This window comes from Giraffa tippelskirchi, chromosome 11, assembly GCF_054371585.1.
Source record: "Giraffa tippelskirchi isolate mGirTip1 chromosome 11, T2T-mGirTip1v1.2.pri, whole genome shotgun sequence".
Lineage (NCBI taxonomy): Eukaryota > Metazoa > Chordata > Mammalia > Artiodactyla > Giraffidae > Giraffa > Giraffa tippelskirchi.
In genome coordinates, this window is record NC_137285.1 from 35,207,651 (window position 1) to 35,228,208 (window position 20,558).

Consider the following 20,558-nt stretch of genomic DNA (forward strand, 5'->3'; position numbering starts at 1 on the left):
AAACTGGGAATAGAACTGCCATATGACCCAGCAATCCCACTGCTGGGCATACACACCGAGGAAACCAGAATTGAAAGAGACGCGTGTACCCCAATGTTCATCGCAGCACTGTTTACAATAGCCAGGACATGGAAGCAACCTAGATGTTCATCAGCAGACGAATGGATAAGGAAGCTGTGGTACATATACACAATGGAATATTACTCAGCCATTAAAAAAAATACATTTGAATTGGTTCTATTGAGATGGATGAAACTGGAGCCCATTATACAGAGTGAAGTAAGCCAGAAAGAAAAACACCAATACAGTATACTAATGCATATATATGGAATTTGAAAGATGGTAACGATAACCCTATATGCGAGACAGAATAAGAGACACAGATGCATAGAACAGTCTTGTGGACTCTGAGGGAGAAGGTGAGGGTGGGACGTTCTGGGAGAATAGCATTGAAACGTATATTATCATATGTGAAACAGAACACCATTCCATGTTCGATGCATGAGACAAATGCTCAGGACTGGGGCAATGGAATGACCCAGAGGGATGGGATGGGGAGGGAGGTGGGAGGGGGGTCCAGGAAGGGGAACACATGTAAACCCATGGCTGATTCATGTCAATGTATGGCAAAAACTACTACAATATTGTAAAGTAATTTGCCCCCAACTAAAATAAATAAATTTATTAAAAAAAAAAAAAAAGAGTATTTTGTGATTCTGAAACAGTCATTTTCAAACCTGAGTGTGCATGAGGCTCATCTTTTTTTTTTTTTTGAGATTTATTTATTTATTTTTGGCTGTGCCAGGTCTTTGTTGCTGCAGGCAGGCTTTCCCCATTACAGGGAGCGGGGGCTCCTCTCTAGTTGCAGTGCTTTGGTTTCTCATTGCCATGGCTTCTCTTGTTGCTGTGTGTAGCTTCATACGTTACAGTGCATGGGCTCAGTAGCTGTGGCACAGAGGCTTAGCTGTCCTGAGGCATGTGGGATCTTCCTGACCCATGGATCAAATCCATGCCTTCTGCATTGGCAGGCGGATTCTTTATACCAGTGAGCCACCTGTACCGAGCTATTACATAGCTCAAAGACTAGTCTCAGACCTCTGTAGAACTAGACGACCTTGAAAGGTATACCAGACAGGACACCCAGCTATGTTGTTTTCCTAATTAAATGTCTTTACATTTTTTCCTGACAGTCAAAGACCTAAATTTCCTTACCAGTAAAATGAGAGATTTGGACAAGCTACTTTTCAGACCCTTCAGTTCCAACATCCCATTGTTTTGATTCCATGGCCGTTATCTGTATGTGTGAGTAAAACTCACGGAATTATTCTCCTGGTATGTCGGAACTATTCTAATCATGTGTATTAGTTAAAATCAGCCATAGCTATGAGTGCATCCTCATGTAATCTCTATCTAATAATAAAATCAAACACAAATTCTGCCTCTCTTCCAGTTACTTTTTAAGGTCTCTGTGTGTATACATACTTGTAAATAAAAGTAGAACATGAGCATAGTTGGTCTCCATATTTTAGTTCACTGTCTTTACCAAATGCTCTATAGAATACCCTAGTAACGTTGTCAGTACAAGTCAAGACAATATTGAGTAGATTTTGCAGGGACTTTGAGAAGCGATGAATCAAGATTTCTCTAATTCTTTTTAAATTTACTTCTTTTCTCCTGTGCTCCTGTGTTAGACTAAGCTCTAAACTTTGAAGCACTGGAGAAGGACAGAGCCTCTTTAGCTTTGTAATTTAACAGATGTTTTTTGAATGAATAATTAAGCTACCTTTCCTTTCTCTAAACATAGAACCCAAATATCCTAAAAAGCTGTCAACCTATTGAGTTTTTTTAAAAGCTACCGTATTTGAGGGTGTGAAATCATGAGTAATGATTATGATTATGTACAGCTGATATTTTTTGAAGGTAAATATTCTGCTTTGTAGATTTTATCAGGTAAAACCCCATTCAGTCTAGAAATCAGCATGAAAACTTCTTTTTTATTCAAATTTGTTTATTTTCATTTGAATGGTCTCATTTGAACTAAAGAAATAATCCTGATGGTACGACATAAAAACAATCACATTTCTTTGTTTTAGTCTTTCTTTTCTTTCATCCTAGTCATTTCTGTAGAAACAGAGACCAAAATGACTGGATAGCATTATGGAGGGTAAGAATTTCTGGTAAGAATACACCTACACAAATGTGCTGCAGGAAGTAGAAGTCCATACCTGATACCCTCATAACTTATGAGTTGATGAGTCATATAAGAACATAGGACTACTGCTACTGAATGTTGAAAATTTATGTCCCAAGTATATTTTTCTGCACCAATAACAAAACATGGATTCAAGGGGCAAAAACATTAAAGGCATAGATTTTATATACATATACATTTATATTTGCCTACACAGGTGTACTGGAGCTACCCTGGTGGCTCAGCAATAAAGAATCTGTCTACCAATGTAGGAGACACAGGTTCGATTCCTGAGTTGGGAATATCCCCTGGAGGAGGAAATGGCAGCCCACTCCAGTATTCTTTTCTGGGAAGTCCCATAGACAGAGGAGCCTGGCAGGCTACATTCCATGTATCAAGAAGAGTCAGGCAGGACTGAGCAATTGAGCGCTCACTTACACAGATATACACATGCGCAGAGGTGGTTGCAAGTGTCAGGTAGTTAGAATAGGAAACAGGAGTCCAAAATGGTGGTGGCTAAAAGACAAGGAAGGGGGAAGCCCGCAAAAATAGAACAGAGGAAGGTCAAAGGAAGGTCCGAGAACCAGAATGAGGACTTCAGGTAGAAAAAACAGCACTCCTGGCTAGCCCAATTTACATAGGGCAGGCCCAGGGGGAAGAAAAAACATGTAAAAAGAGGAGCCAAAGGGCCAGGAGTCTCTCCCCCGTGCGTGCGCTCTCTGTCTCTGTGTGTGTGTGTGTGTGTGTCTCTCTCTTTCTCTCTCCTCTTCACGTCTTTTGGGTCGGCATGCCCCCATGACTTGAGGATGTATTTTCCTGCTATTTTCTAAATAAAATAGAGCTGTAACATGGAGCTGTAACACTGATCTGTCTAAGAGCTATAACACAGTCTGTTCGAGACCTGAGAGCTATAACACGGTCTCTCCGAGAGCTGTGACACACCAAGGGCTCTAACGTCTGTCACTTCAAATTTTTGTTGAGACTAGACAGAACCAAGGAGAATACAATTGCCTGGCACAAGTAAGGTGTGGGAGGTGGACATGGAGGATGAGATGATGAGAAATGATAATATTAATGAACACCTTTTATATATGAGCCAAATGACATTCATTCATTAGTTTTATCATCACAATAAATGGTTTCCAGTAACACCATTTTACAGATGAAGAAAATGAGACTCAATAAAAAGTAGAGTCCAGTTTTGAAACAAGTTTTACCTGATTCCAAAGCTAATAAGACATATGATAAGACTTTGCCTGTTGTCCCTGGACTGCAATGGGGATTCCAGCTGAAAGTCCAAATTCAGTGAGTATGTCCACGTTTTAAAATCAGAATGCTGCCAGTGCCTGGAGCCGACCACATTCTTCCAGAGCTTCAGGTAGCAGAATTGCTCCCACCACATATCCGATGCACCTCCCACCTTTGCTCCCCTCCCCACAGCCCCCTTCCCTGGCAACTAAGAGGACTGAGAGGGAGGAAACTGTGATTTTTCCCCTCCTCAGAGCTAATGGAAAGGGAAAGGGGGGGAAAAAAGAATTTCTTCTAAAGGTTGAGGGCCTGCAGGAAGAGAGAACCAACATTTTTATTTCCATAATGGAATTTAGTTCAAAAGTTGACATGTTGGCCATTATGTGATCTGAATAGGGGCAAAGAGATCTGGGGAGAGAGAGCATAGAGACATCCAAGGACCACTCTAACTGTGACCTGTCCATTTCCATTAGAGGATGGATCCTCTGTGTGACTGCTGACCTCAGAGTTTGTCTGTCTCAGAGTTTGGTTTGTGAAAGGTGAAAACCAAGGTTATGGTTTGGGGTAGTGTTAGCAGTGTGTACAGGTGTGTTTTGGAGAGCAGGATGATGGCAAAGAGGCCCATGCATTGGAAGTAAATGCCACAACTGGTGGTCACCTTGAATAGATGGCTAGACCCGGCCAAGGCCTAAGCGAGTTGCACCAGAATAAGCTCCCTCCCCACCACGTCTACAAGGGATATGGGGGCCTCCTCATCAGCTGTGTAGACACTGAACAGAAGTGTAGTCATAATCAATCAAGAAGAGGTCTGCAACTCTGCCCCTCCCTCCCACCCCCACTTGAAACGCAGCTTGAAGAGGGAGGAGGAGATGGATACAGATGGAGCCATAGTCCCTTCAGGCAGATCTAGCTGGAGGAAGGAGATGAACTTTGAATCAGGTTTGAGATTTAATAGGATTAAATCTGAAAATACCAGAACTGTACTGTGCTAATAATCAAAATAGGTTGAAATTTGTAAAACTAAAACCTGCTGAAGTGTTATTAAAGAAGCCAGTACTAGAGGGAAAGATTGAGGGGATGGGATCATTTAGCACAAGTGCCAGGAGAGTTATACGAAAATAGAAAACTTTTGTATTTATATGCTCTTCCCAACAAAGTTCAGCATCATCACCAAACCATTTTTTTCCCCTTAAGTGATACTGGTAAAGGTAGTGAGACAGAGGCATATCTGTAGCACTTCAGGGCCCTTCTTAAGACATCCCCAAAGAACTGAGGCTCCTCAAAGCTGCTAAGAAAGTGTAGCTATTTCTCTTAGGTACTTACCCCTTAGGTGTTCCTGCCTCTGTTGAACATCCACCTCCCATTAATCTGAATTGATGAGCAAATTTCTGGCTGCCTTTCTTTATCACAGATCTGAACTGTATACTGAAGCCCCCAGCTCCTCTGCAGGACCAGTAGGTCAAATGCTTTAAAATACTCTTAGATTCAGGGAGTCTTGAATCTTTAAATCTTTTAAAGACATGCCACTCAAAAATTTGCCCTGCTCTCCTGTCCTTGATCCCAAACCCTCATGTGTTCACAGAGATACCTGAGTCTTTAAGGAGCAGTCAGTTCAATCTCTCAGTCGTGTCTGACTCTGCGGCCCCATGGACTGAAGCACGCCAGGCCTCCCTGTCCATCACCAACTCCTGGAGTCTACTCAAACTCATGTCCATTGAGTCGGTGATGCCATCCAACCATCTTATCCTCTGTCGTCCCCTTCTCCTCCTGCCTTCCAACTTTCCCAGCATCAAGGTCTTTTCAAATGAATCAGTTCTTCACATCAGGTGACCAAAGTATTAGAGTTTCAGCTTCAGCATCGGTCCTTCCAATGAATATTCAGGACTGATTTCCTTTAGGACTGAAGGAGCAGTATCTATATCTAATTTAAGTTTGTTGGATCAGTGACCATGGTGGTAGCTTGTATCACTGCCTCCCATTCACTATGCCTTCCTGTATCTATATCTTTTGCCACAGACTTTACAATTCTTCCCTCTAAGGGAGCAGAGTATATTTTCCCACCCCTTGACCTTAGATTTAGTCATGTGATTTGCCTTGAACAATGGAATGACAGGGAAATGAGCCCAGGCTTAAGCGGCATTGAGTATTGGCTCTCACAGACACATGAGTCATGTAGTTTTTAAGCCACTGTATTTTGTGATGGGGTTTATAATGCACTAAAAATCACAACAAACTGTAGAAAAATCTTAAGAGATGGGAATACCAGACCACCTGACCTGCCTCCTGAGAAATCTGTATGCAGGTCAAGAACCAACAGTTAGAACTGGACATGGAACAACAGACTGGTTCCAAACTGGGAAAGGAGTACGTCAAGGCTGTATATTGTCACCCTGCTTATTTAACTTATATGCAGAGTATATCATGAGAAACGCTGGGCTGGATGAAGCACAAGCTGGAATCAAGATTGCCAAGAGAAATATCAATAACCTCAGATATATAGATGACACCACCCTTATGGCAGAAAGTGAAGAAGAACTAAAGAGCTTCTTGATGAAAGTGAAGGAGGAGAGTGAAAAAGTTGGCTTACAATTCAACATTCAGAAAACTAAGATCATGGCATCTGGTCCCATCACTTCACGGCAAATAGATGGGGAACAGTGGCTGACTTTATTTTGGGGGGCTCCAAAACCACTGCAGATGGTGACTGCAGCCATGAAATTAAAAGACACTTGCTCCTTGGAAGAAAAGTTATGACCAACCTAGACAGCATATTAAAAAGCAGAGACATTGCCAACAAAGGTCTGTCTAGTCAAAGCTATGGTTTTTCCAGTAGTCATGTATAGATATGAGAGTTGGACTATAAAGATGCTGAATGCCGAAGAATGGATGCTTTTGAACTGTGGTGTTGGAGAAGACTCTTGAGAGCCCCTTGGACAGCAAGGAGATCTAACCAGTCCTTCCTAAATGAAATCAGTCCTGAATATTCATTGGAAGGACTGTTGCTGAAGCTGAAACTCCAATACTTTGGCCACCTGATGCAAAGAACTGACTCATTTGAAAAGACCCTGATGCTGGGAAAGATGGAAGGCAGGAGGAGAAGGGGACAACAGAGGATAAGATGGTTGGATGGCATCACCGACTCAATGGACATGAGTTTGAGTAAACTCTGGGAGTTGGTGATGGCCAGGGAAGCCTGGCGTGCTGCAGTTCATGGAGTCGCAAATAGTCGGACACGACTGAGCGACTGAACTGAACTGAACTGAAAAAACTAACTGATACTATCATTTTTCTAGTACAGTGAAGAAATGTGGTAGAATTTAAAAAGGTCACTGTATTGAAAGGCGATGAAGACCCCTCCCCCCAACACACGCACACACACACACACACACACACACGCATACATACACACACATACACACACTGATTCTCTCCCCTGTCTCCTCCCACAGGACTGTTTGACTTCGTGGACTTGGAGTCCACTCTGCAGTCTCTCTCTGTCTGTCTTCCTCTCAGACATGCTTGAACCTACAGTTCTCTTGTTTCATACTTGGAAAGGCAACAGGAAATCCCACTTTAGTCTTATACCTAAGATGGGATCTCCATCACAGAGGACCCAAAATCCTATAACAAGGAAATTTTTTAAAATGCTTGTGCAGATCAATAAGTGCTTAATTTCTCTCATTTGGTTTGATCCTTGTTGGAGACATCATCAGTCAGATAGCTAAGGGGACCAGGGGAAGCTGGCATTTAGAAGTCCTAAGACCCAACTCCTTCTGTTCATTATTTCTGTTGCAAAATTCTTCCTGTATTCCAACTGAAGAAACCTGGGCACTCTTGAAAGCAGCTTCTTTTTGTGTCTTGAAAGGAAAATGCTTACATTTCACAATGACTCATCTTTTGGAAGAATCTCCAGTTCTTTCATGGAAAAGGAGTAGTTATATTTTGTTAAAAGAGGGACATAAAAATTGATTTTGGAGAAACTAAAAGTGGTAGTTAAAAGTATATGTATATTGCATTTCTTTAAAAATCACATAAAAATACATTAACTTATTCTTAGTTCAGAACTCAGAGATTTAATTGCTCCCTAATCTTAACTTCAACTAATACCAACTTACTCTAGTACAAACTCAAGACATCATTTTCTGAGAGAACTCAGACATTCTTCAATAAGATCACTATTTTACCTAACATTAGTCTTTTCTTCAGTTAAAACTTTATTTTTTCCTCATATCTCTAAAGAACCAAATTATTTAGTATAGACATCAGGCCATTCTATTTATTACTAGAATTTCCCTCTTAAATTAATTGAAAGCCATTTTTCTCCATAGTCTGTGTCTCATAAGAACCTCATGAGCTATGTGTATACATATACACATGTATATGTATATATACATATACAAAATGTGAGTTATTATTTTCCCTATCAGTTTTATAAACAGTAAAACATACTACTGATAGTCATATTTTAACTATAAAAATGTACTAAAGTTTTTAAAAAAACTATGAGATTTTCTAGCCTTCCTTTAATGTAACTTGTATTTTTTAAAATGAGTTTAAATCTATGTATCATGTCTTACATATGGTCCAAATATTTGTTAAGGGCATGGTGACACCTCACCTCTAGATAAGAAGTATCTTGAGCCAAGAGCTTAAAGACTAAGTGAGGTCACCTTGTGAGTCAACTGAGTACCTCTGAAAAGCACTTTAAAAACCCTCTCAGGAATGCCATCCTTTTACACACTCTTGAGTAGTTTAGAATTAACATCTCCACCCCTCAAGCTGTGCCCGTGGAAGCTACCGCCTCTAGCCAGTCGACGGTACAGGTCCTAGCCTTCTCTGTGGAAGGTAGAGACAGGAGGTGGTGCCATGGGCAGCTGATCTTGCCCTGTGTGGAAGCAGCTCATCTGCTCTGCTGCGGAAGAGCCCAGACATTCTGAGAGAAGCAGGGACAAGCAAGGGAGAGAAAGCTCAGCTGAATTTGATCCTGGCTCCATGTGTCCAGCGACTAGATACCAGTCTGCACCCCTCAGTTACAGAAGTGACTCAATTCTCTTTAAAACACATCAAAATATGTCTCTCTTTGTATTACAGAAATGAGGATGTGTCTAGAGCCTAACACTACTTTTGGTCACTCCATGAGCACTCCAGTGTCATGAACCACCAGCTGTCAGGAAGCCAAGGAGGGTGGGCTTCCAGAGTCAGGCAGGCCCTAGAGAATGGGGACACCAGCACACACTCTCCTGAGATGTCCATTCTGTGAAGCTCTGGGGGAAGTGGGGATGCCATCGTTGCCCTAGCACCGCTTAGCTTTCACCTGTTTCTTTTCTTTACAAATTATAGAAAAACTACTGTAGTGATAGTTTACAAGTCATAGGAAAATCTCGTTTGCTGTTTAGAGAGCCTGAAACGTATTACAATTATGACAAAACCACCAACTAATAAGTATTTCAATATTAAACTAGGACTTTCTTATTGTTACTATCAGCAGTATTAACAGACAAAAGTAAAACACCCTGCCCTTTTGGGGCTCCAAGGACAAAGAAACATGCATCCGAGGAAGCAAAATGAAACCAAGAAACCATAGATCCAGATGATTTGTCTCATAAGTGTGTGAATGCATATATATACCTTTACAAATATGTATACACCAATGGCAACCCACTCCAGTATTCTTGCATGGATGGAGGAGCCTGGCAGGCTGCAGTCCATGGGGCTGCAAAGAGTCAGACACTGAGTGATTGAGCTCACATACACTACTCAACAAAAATGTAATAGGGATTATGTGCATACAGCTCCTTTTTAATGTTTGAGCACTTAAGAAGGTGGCTCCTCATGTTGACAGCTTGATTGAGGACATCTTGGGGAGACATTTTGCCACACTGTTAACAGGTTTTTATGTTTTTGGCCCATTTATGAAGGAGCTTCCTTCCAGAACTTGTTTCTTAACAAATAATGGCAGAGTTTACAGAGTGTATTTTAAAAATTATCATACATTGTGAATAATGAAATATAGTTATCCCTCAGTATCCCTAGGGGATTGTTTCTAGGACACCCCCCTCCCCAGGCCTTGGATACCAAAATCTGCAAATTCTCAAGTCCCTCATGTAAAATGGCATTAGTAGCATTTGCATATAACCTATGCACACCCTCTTGTGTACTTTAAATCATCTTTAGGTTACTTATAATAGCTAATACAATGTAAATGCCATGTAAGTGTTTCCCACATGAAGCAAATTCAAGTTTCACTTTCTGCAACTTTCTGGAATTGTTTTTCCCCAATATTTTCAATACATGTCTGGCTGTATCTGTGGATACGGAAACCATGGATATGGAGGGCCGACTCTAAAGAAACTTGATAAATAAGTGCTCAATCACTTCAGTTGTATCCAACTCTTTGTGACCCCATGGACTGTAGACTGCCAGGCTCCTCGGTCCACGGGGATTTCCAGGCAAGAATAATGGAGCGGGTTGCCATTTCCTTCTCCAGATAAATGAATACTTAGGAAATAATAAATGAGAACTGAAAACACACATCAAAGAGACAATTATGTTGCAATAGTATGCAGAGTTTCATTCTAGATAGATAACTGCCTTAATTCTCTGTTTCTCTTGACCCTAATAAAGGAGCTAATGAATGACTGGATTTTAACGAGTTACTCAGTGACTTTAAAAGAGGTGTCCTCATAACGATCAGACCAGTGTCTCAAATTAATTTCTAGCTATAAAAATGATGTTTATTTGCCACATTATATATATATTTTATTTTTGTAAATATGTAAATAAGACTCTAAGATCCTTTTTATATAGAAGAGCTCCTAGGGAGTAGGATTTAAGATTGTGGCCATCAAAAGCCAAATAGTCTGATATGCAGAAATATTCAGATTTTCCTTTGAAGGTGGCAACAACCTTAAACCCAAGTCTTTTTGTCTGTATTATGTGTATCTCCCAACAGTTTGGCATAGACACATTCCCTCCTTCTTTCACAGATGGAGGCATTATAGTGATTTCTTGATATTTCATACCAAAGATAATGGTAGATTATCTTTAAAAAAAATCTTGCTTGAATGTGAGAGAAATGCTCTAAAAACTCACAGTCTTTGAGAATAAATAATAAACATCTAGGTCAGGAGAAACTGGAAACTGTTCAGTTGCCCTACATTTAGCCCAGCTCAGAAAGCTTTCTTGTTACTCAGGTGATGCAGAGAGTCTGCACGGCACTCCTTGGACAGGCGTTTATTGGCTTATCACTTGGACAGCCACATATGTTGTAGGATTATTCATAGCTGGTACATGTATTCATTTTCAAATACTTTTCCAGCTCCTTCTGGGTTAGAAAGAATACCACATTAAGGTGGAAAGAACAAGAAATGGATAGACTGACAGACATGGAAAAAGGGAGCAAGGGACAGTGAAAGGGAAATGGATTCATTATGACACAGATGTAAAATTCCCTAGTTAAGAACAATACAGCATTACAAATATACATGTAAAGGTATGGTTTGGTACTTTTCCATTAATTTTTCAATTGACCTCTTTGACCTCCTAAAGAAAAGTTTCTGACTAAAAGGGGGTTTCCTCAACACTCAGTTCCTTCTTCGGCTGGGTCCTACAGCAAAACAGCAATCCTATATTTGGCCCTTCGGATAGTTGCCATGGAAATAAGAGTGGCAAACACTTTCAGCTTTCTGGCTTCACTGTGGGATCCAGCGTAGAACATGATTAAGCTGTTAGAGAACCTCCTGAAGTTAAGTTTTACCTGATAACTAAGAGTTTCCAGAAAAATGGTGACACATACGGGAAGGAAAATAGATTGCTTAACTCACTCTGAAAAATCCCTTTGATTCATAGACTGTCTGCATGACTGAAACATAAGAAAACCATGTCTTTCTCTAATCAGACTCTTCTCAATTCACACACATACCTCAGGGAGCAAGTAAACTCCCCCCCCCCCCCCGTGCTTGTGTGAGGAGGAACCACATTAACAAAAGGAAAAGAGGTCTCCTGAGTGCTGAGGAAACAAGAGAGCAAGATGCTAAATTAGGGATGAAAAGTGACAGAGTAAATGAGAGGGAGGGGGTCCGATGCTGTTCAAAGCATTTTTAAGGAAAATTACATATCTTGTTTGTGGGGTGGATGGATGTGAACGTCAAAGAATACTGGTTTTTCATAGCTGGAATCAGAGATGATTGGGAGCTTGAGGGGCTGCACAGCAATGGATTTGAAACTCTTTGTTCCATTTGTCCCCAGCAGACAAGACCTGGCTTCTCTGGGAAAACGCTCTAGCTATCACTTTGAATCCATTGAGAAGTTCTGTCCTACATCATTGTCCCCTAATGAAGCTCTATCAGATAGAGTAAGGTCAGTGGTTTTTATACTGGGATTAAAGAGGACAGACCACTCCATGTAGTACTGTGGCTACAAACAAAAGAACTGATTTGCAGAGGCCAATAGAGAGCTACTTGGAAGAAGACTTTCAAGATATTGGTGGAACAGGAAAGAGAAGTTATAATTTGAAAAGATGATATGCTCTATGTTCCACTTGGGATTATTTAGTTCTTCTAGTTAGAAATATCCCTTCATCTGTATACTTGCTGGAGAGTGTGTAAATTATTATAACCACTTTGGAGATCAATTTGGAAACATCTAGAGAAGTTGAAGATGCAGATTTCATATGACCCAACAATTTTACTACTAGATGACTACTATGGAGTGAATTGTGTTTGCCCAAAATTCATATGTTGAAGTCTTAACTCCCACGGAACTGTATCTGGAGGTAGGGTCCTTAGTAAGTAACTAAGGTAAAATGAGATCATTAGGGTGGGGCCCTAAACTCATAGGATAAGAAGAGGTAAGATCTCCCCTCTCCTTCCGTCTGCCATGTGAGAATAGAGCTAGAAGTGACCGTCTACAACCCAAGGAGAGAGTTTTCAGCAGAATCTAACCATGCTGACACCCTTATCTTGGACTTCCAGCCTCTAGAACTGTGAGAAAATGAATTTTTGCTGTTTAAACCACCCAGCCTATGGTATTTCATTACAGCAGCCAAAGCTAACTAAAACAGTAACTATCCTAGAAAAGTTCTTATGCATATGCATGAAAGAAATATATAAAGATGTTCATTAGAGTATTGTTCCTAATAGTAAAAGTAAGGAAACAATCTGACTTCCATTAGAGAAAGAAATATCTTGTTCACATAACAGAATTCTATAGATCAGTTGAAATGAATGAACAATATTAACATGTACCAATGTAAATAAATCTCAATGATATATCAAGTAAAAAAATCAAGCTGACAAAAGATATTTATATATGCTATCATGAAATATTCAAAACACCCAAAATAATAGTTTATAAATTTAGAGGTACATACTTCTTATAGTTAAAGCACAAACATATGCCTGGAAATGATACACACCAAGAACTTCTGAGAAGGGAGGGAAAAATGATACTTAAGGTAAGGGGGTGATTTTTGCTATATCTGTAATGTTTTATTTTTCAATAGAAATGAGATTTGTGCCAGTTTCAGCAGATTGTTCACATCTTTCAAATCTAAGTGATAAATGCATAGTATGTTAATTATTTGTGGGTTTCACGTATTTCATAAATAAAGGTTGTTTTCCCTTATCATCTAGGTTTCAAACAGTACAAGAGTACATTTTAGATAGATAGTTTTCTTATCTACCTTTTGTATATGCTACAATAGAAAGCCCAGAGAAGATAGCTGTCATGACCAAAGTGACCAATTGGTAACTCGAGGATTAGAAAGTAGTTGTTTTTTTCCATAGTGTACCCTCTATGTCTGTTAATTGCTTGTTATAGGGACAAGGACTCCAACTTGATCATCTAAGCCAGAAATACTCCAAATCCTGTCCAACTATGGAAGGGAATGCTTGAACCCCCTGCACCCTCCCTGTCCTCCAAACCACACTCCATGATCGCATCACCTATTTTACTTACTCACAGATGTCAGCCCTCCTGAGGAGCGTTCAGATTTTCCAGTTTCAAACAAAAGAATATATAGAAGCAAGACTACTGATCTATAAATTTTCCAAAACAATTGACAGGTTGGTAAATCTAAACACAGATTAACAGCATGAGAAAGAGTGGTCATTATACTGAATTTCTAAATTGATCTCAATAATTGAATTTTTTTTAAAAAGGATTTCTTTAAAAAGGAATTTTTTTTAAAAAGGATGACATGAAGAATTCCACAATATAATTCTGAAATAATAAGTAGAAAATATTAAGGAACGTTAAGAATTAGAATTGTTTTTGCAACACCTAACATATACAGACCAAAGAAGAAAAAAAATCCATTGTTTATCAGATGCATTATATGATGTTTTATGTAGTTGGGTTGAGGAATTTTGGCTGCATTGATTACGTTGTGTTGACCCACTTCAGACACTTGATAGTATCCTTTAACCTACATTTCCTAGAAGATAAATAAGTAAATAAAAAAGACTTGGAGGAAGACTGAACTTATTTTGAGAAATAATGACTAAATATGCAAGTTATGCGTAGTTTCATACTACAAATTTACCAAAAATACACACTTGGGGGAAAGGTGGTATTACTCATGTACAGTGACTGGGTCACACACACAGACATACACCCTAGGCCAGCCATAGATAAGAAAATGGTCTCTCATCTTGCTCAAATCAGATTACCTTTTTTTTTTCCATTGTCTGGATTTGACTGGTTCTCCAAAGTGTGTTTTCCACAGTATTCTCATCTGTTGCTTCCATCATCAAAGCCCTATCTCTGTTTCCAAAAAAAACCCCACACAACTTAGCCTCCTGTTTGTCTGGTTGTTTGAAATTTGTTTTTTAATTCTATTTTGATAATTAGTATTCCTAAAACATTCTCTTTCTACATGCTCTGTGTCCTCAGGCTAGATGCTTCTGTCACATTTCCCTGCTGGGCTGGAGAACAGATGTTTTAACTCTATTTCTCTGGGCAGGAAGGATGGCCGTATTGCTTGGGTTAGCAGTGAAAACATGAAGGCCCTGACCCTGTTTCCATCCCATCGTCAGATACTCCTCAGAACACAGTAGTTCAAGGGTGTTAGCCAGTGATGGTATGAGGTTGTTACTCGCATTTATAGCGTTTTACTTCTTAAATTTTATATGGTTTGGTATTTGATTTATCTACAATATATTCCTAAGAGAAGTAAAAGGTATTTGCATATTTCTAATAAAATGACAAAAGGAAACAATGTGATCAATGCACCTATATGTTTTCCTTTCATTTTAAAGTTAAAGGACTCCACTCCAGGATTTAATTTACTTTGTAAGTGTTTTGTTTATTTTTTGTTTGTTTATATGTAGTTAGTTCTTTTGTATGTTGCTTTTTCCCAAACTGAGTGTTATAGAACTGTGTTATTGACTCTTTTGTTAAGCATGAAGAAAAAAAAATGTTCCACTCTCAACTAAACTGGAGCTAGAAAAAATTAAATGTTTCATTTTTTAAGAGTTCAGAGTCTGTATGACTATTCAGTACAAAACCCAAGAGATGCTAAGGTATACAGTGTAACAACACCCTTCCTTCCTTTTTGATGTTGTACTGTGGAATGCTTGTTAATATTACTTGAACAATGTATTTGTAAATCCTTAGGCAGGTTATATTGACTTATATTTCTTCTTCTTCTTTTTTTGCCACACCTTGTGGCTTGTAGGATTTTAGTTCCCCAACCAGGGAACTGAACCTGGGCCCTTTATAATAGTTTCCTAACCAAGTTTTAAATGCAATTGAATTTTAAAAACTTTAAATTATAAGCTTTATGTTCATAAAACTTTAGCTCATACACAGCTATGGTGTATAAAATGTAGACATCTTCACCCTCTCCCTAATCACACTCTCCTCCCCTTGAAGTAACCATTGTCAACAATCTAGTGAGTCCCATTTTAGTCATTTTTTCATGACATAATTGAATTCTTACCTCAGATAGAAGAAAATGTCAAATGTCTTCAAAATTGTGTTGGAGGGAGAATTTAGTCATTTTAAAAAATCTTCAATTAGTATATTCCATGGCTTACATTTTGAATAGTGTCAGATTTAGTTTTAAGTGAAACTCTTGACTTTTTATTAACATAAATAATTACTTACCAAGAAAGTATGTTAAATAATACAGCTTCTATACATTTCCCCTAAGATTGTGCTAGATAAATTATATCTTTAATTTTGATCTTTCTTTAAATCCTTCTCTAATTTAGGTCAAACTCTGAGAATAAGCATAAATCAAACCGGGCCATCACTCACCAAACTGAGACAAAACCTCAACGCCCTCTAGTGGAGAGACTGTTCCATGCTCCATTACGTGGGACCAACCCTCTGACTCCCATGGGTAAGAGAAATTTATATAAGTTCATTTTTTAAAGATATTTATCTATTTTAATTGATTGATGATTGGTTTACAATATTGGTTTGATTTCTGTCATACATCAGCATGAATTAACCACAGGTGTACTATATGAGCTCTTAATATTAGAATTGTACTTCTTTCTTTTGTTTATTTAACAAATATTTAAATTTGTAATTTAAAAATGTCTGGTTAGAATGAACCATCACCAAGAACACAAGGGAAAATATTGGGGGGGGTGCCTATACATAAAACATTAATAACTTCGTTACTGTAATTAGTCTCTGATCTTCCAAGTTACCTGCTTGTCTTGACTGCCTACTCTTGGCCATATCATGACTCTCTATTGTTGAATCTACAAAGAATTAAATCTATTCCTTTGTTTTAAAAAGTTCTCTTTTTCTTTGATTTTATTTCTCCAGATTTATCGCTTCTCTTAAGTATCGCTTCATTAATTTTCCCAAACAACAGCAAAAGTAACCACTGAATTCATTTTCTGTTTTTCTCCTGAGAATATGGTTTATCAGCCTTTCCCATTTATAACACGACACTTGTTCCGAGGAATGGTGAGAGCAGCAGAGCACAGCGGTTAAGAATAGAAGGGCGGAGCTAGAAGCACTGACTCCAAGTCCAAAGCAGCCATTTACTATCCATATGATCTTGGACTAGTCACTTAAACCCTCATTTTCTTAGTTCCCTCATCTGTAAAATCAAAATGATGGCGATAGTACCCAGAAAGCCTATGACTTAACCAAGAAAATCCATGTAAAGGAGGTAGAACAGTGCCTAACACGTAACAAGCACTCAATGACTGTTACTTAATAATGCTATTTGATCAATCTTATGAGTAAATAATAAGGTAGCATGAATAAAAGATTTGAATCCAACCTCTTTTTCCAAATGCAGTTGTTCACTAGTCATCTTCTGTATTTTACATACCTACTAGAAGAAAACCATCTTCTGTGGAGAAATATCACAGCATTTATTAATATAACCTCTCCAGTTGTTTTATCCACAATATCTGGCTAAAAAAACACCAAATAACTAAATGCCACAATTAAAAATAACAATAATAATAAACCTGGGATAATGAAGATATTGAAGTAATCAGACAGAGGATTTAAAATTAAAATAATAAATGGGTTCAATAAAACAGAGGAAAATATGAAGAATTTCAACAGAAATCTGGAATCTATTAGATATAGCGGAACAGAGAACTTCTGAAAAACTGGAAAACAAGTAACTGAACTATAGTTTGAAGCCGAGAGAGAATAACAGATAGAAAATACAAAAAAAGAGTGTAAGAGATATACGAAGAATAATGATACAGTCTAACATGCATATTGGAGTTCTAGAAATAGAGAGGAAATGATAGTTCAGAAACAATATTTGAAGAAATATTAGCTAAAAATGTTTCAAAGTTAACAAAAGACATTAAACCGCAGAATCTAGATAGGCTATGAGCCTCATGTAGAATAAAAGTATAAAGAAAACCACACCTGGCTACATCAGAGTTAAGCTGCTAATAACCAAGACAAGTAAAAGCATCTTAAAGCACTCAGAGGGGAAAAAAAAAACCCACACATTACCTTCAAAGAAGCAACAGTAAAGCATGTGCTTACTTTACAACAGAAAGGATGGAAATCAGAACAAAATGGAATGGCATGAAAATGTAAAAGAACAAAAAACCTTCCTACCTTCTCACCTAGAATTGTGTACACAATAAAAATATTACTCAAAAAAAGAAGGCAAAAATTAAGACCTTTTCAGACAAACAAAAGCTAAGTTTATCACCAGTAGATCTTTATGTTAACAAATACTATAAAGTTATTGAGGCTTAAGAGAATAATCTCAGATGGAACCATCAGGAATGAAGAGCACCAGAAAGATATGTGGGTAATCTAAATGAATACAGACTGGTTTATAATATCTTGTGGGGATTTGAATATGTATAGAAGTAAAATATATGACAATAGCACAATAAAAGAGATAAATGGAGTTAAACTTTTGATTATAATTATAAAATTCTATATGGGGGAATTGGTAAAAGTACTAATTAAAGGTAAACTGTAGTAAGTCTAGGATACATGTTGTATTCTATTGTTACTTAACAAACCACTACAAAATTTACTGGTTCAGAACAATCATAGCAATAACTTTGCTTACAAATCTGTAATTTAGACAGAGTTTGGTGGGGACATCTTGTCTCCACTCAGAATCAGCTAGAATGGCTCAAAGTCTGGACTGTGGAACCATCTGAAGGCTTGCTAACTTGCTTGGCTAGTTAGTTAATACTAGCTATTGGCTAGAGACTCCATGGGGCCATGCCCAGAATACCTACTTGTGGTTGGTCCACATGGCTGCCTGACAAAGCATGGTGGCTGGGCTGCATGCTCAGAGAGCCTGGCAGAAGCTATATCATTTTTACTAATCTGTCTTCAGAAGTCATGTGTCATTCCATTGTATTCTGTTGGTTGGAAGCAAGTCACTAGGGGCAACCCATATTCAAAGGAAGACTAAAAGTCTTCCTGTTGATAGGAGGAATATCAAAGAACTCGTGGACATGTTTTTTGTTTTTGTTTTTTCAGCTATACCAAAAGAATCGGTATTTTCCTTGTTCCTTTTTTTTTAAATTGAAGTATAGTTGATTAACAATGTTGTGTTAATTTCTGATAAAACTCTTAGAGGAAAACATAGGCAGAACACTCAATGACATAAATCAAAGCAAGATCCTTTCTGATTCATCTCCTAGAGTAATGGAAATAAAAACAAAAATAAACAAGGTGGACCTAATTAAACTTAAAAACTTTTGCACAGCTAAGGAAACTATAAACAAGGTGAAAAAACAACTCTCAGAATGGGAGAAAATAATAGCAAATGAAACAACTGACAAAGGATTAATTTCCAAAATATATAAGCAGCTCATACAAGTCAATTCCAGAAAAACAACCCAATCAAAAAGTGGGAGAAAGACCTAAACAGACATTTCTCCAAAGAAGACATACAGATGGCTAACAAACACATGAAAAGATGCTCAACATCCCTCATTATTGTGTTGTACTTAGTTCGCTCAGTTGTGTCCGACTCTTTGTGACCCCATGGACTGCCAAGCCCCTCTGTTCATGGGGATTTTCCAGGCAGTAATACTGGAGTGGGTTGCTGTGCCCTCCTCCAGGGGATCTTCTCAACCCAGGGATCGTTATTAGAGAAATGCAAATGAAAACTACAGTGAGGTATCAACTCACACCGGTTAGAATGGCCATCATCAATATGTCTACAAACAATAAATGCTGAAGAAGGTGTGGAGAAAAGGAAACCCTCTTGCACTGTTGGAATGTAAGTTGATACAGCCACTATGGAAGATGGTATGGAGATTCCTTAAAAAACTACAAAAAAACCACTATATGACCCAGCAATCCCACTCCTAGGCATACACCCTGAGGAAGCCAAAATTGAAAAAGACACATGTACCCCAGTGTTCATTGCAGAACTATTTACGATAGCTAGAACTTGGAAGCAACCTTAATGTCCATTGACAGATGAATGGATAAAGAAGCTGTGGTACATATACACAATGGGATATTACTCAGCCATAAAAAGGAATGCATTTGAGTCAGTTCTAAGAAGGTGGATGAACCTAGAGCCTATTATACAGAGTGAAGTAAGTCAGAAAGAGAAAGATAAATACAGTATACTAACACATATATATGGAATCTAGAAAGATGGTACTGATGAATTTATTTGTAGGGCAGCAATGGAGAAACAGATATATGGAAAAGAGCAAAGGGAGAAGAGGTTAAGATATATGGAGAGAGTAACATGGAAACTTATATATTCCCATATGTAAAATAGATAGCCAATGGGAATTTGCTGTATGAGTGAGGGAACTCAAACAGGGGCTCTGTAACAACCTAGGGAGGTGGGATGGGGAGGGAGATGGGAGGGAGTTTCAAGAGGGAGGGGATATATTTATACCTATGGCTGATTCATGTTTAACAGAAAACAAAATTCTGTTAAACAATTATCTTCAATTAAAAAATTAATTTGAAAATGTGTTAATTTCTGCTGTACAGCAAAGTGATTCAGTTATATAATACATACATATACATTATTTTTTTAATGCTCTTTTCCATTATGGTTTGTCCTAGGATCATGAATATAATTCTCTGTGCTATATAGTAGGACCTTGTTTACTCATTTGAGAAGACCCTGATGCTGGGAAAGAGGGCCAGAGGAGAAGGGGATGACAGAGGATGAGATGGTTGGATGGCATCACCGACGCAATGGACATGAGTTTGGGTAGACTCCGGGTGTTGGTGATGGACAGGGAGGCCTGGCATGCTGCAGTCCATAGGGTCACAAAGAGTCGGACATGACTGAGTGACTGAACTGAACTGTTTTTTACTGACCCCGTATAAAAAGCTTACATCTGCTAACTCCAACCTCCCAGTCCATCCCTCCTCCAACCTCCTCCCCCTTGACAACCACAAGTCTATTCTCTAAGTCTGTGAGTCTGTTTCTATTTCATAGATAGGTTTGACAATCACTCAGTCATGTTCGACTCTGCAATCTCATGGACTATAGCCCGCCAGGCTTCTCTGTCCATGGAATTCTGCAGGCAAGAATACTGGAGTGGGTTGCCATTTCCTTCTCCAATAGGTAAGTTTATTTGTGTCATATTTTAGATTCCACATGTAAGTGATATCATATAGTATTTGTCTTTCTCTGTCTGACTCACTTCACTTAGTATGATAATCT

The 20,558-nt window shown here is 38.5% G+C and overlaps 1 protein-coding gene across 1 annotated transcript in view; it reads left to right on the forward strand.

The window, feature by feature from the left end:
* LOC145527245 (uncharacterized) overlaps positions 1 to 20,558 on the forward strand; it is a 169,059-nt gene that overhangs the window by 141,896 nt on the left and 6,605 nt on the right. The window contains exons 14-15 of the mRNA XM_081544930.1: positions 13,403 to 13,503; positions 15,655 to 15,785. Of these exons, the coding sequence (XP_081401056.1) occupies positions 13,403 to 13,503; positions 15,655 to 15,785 (232 nt within the window). The remainder of the gene's footprint in view (positions 1 to 13,402; positions 13,504 to 15,654; positions 15,786 to 20,558) is intronic.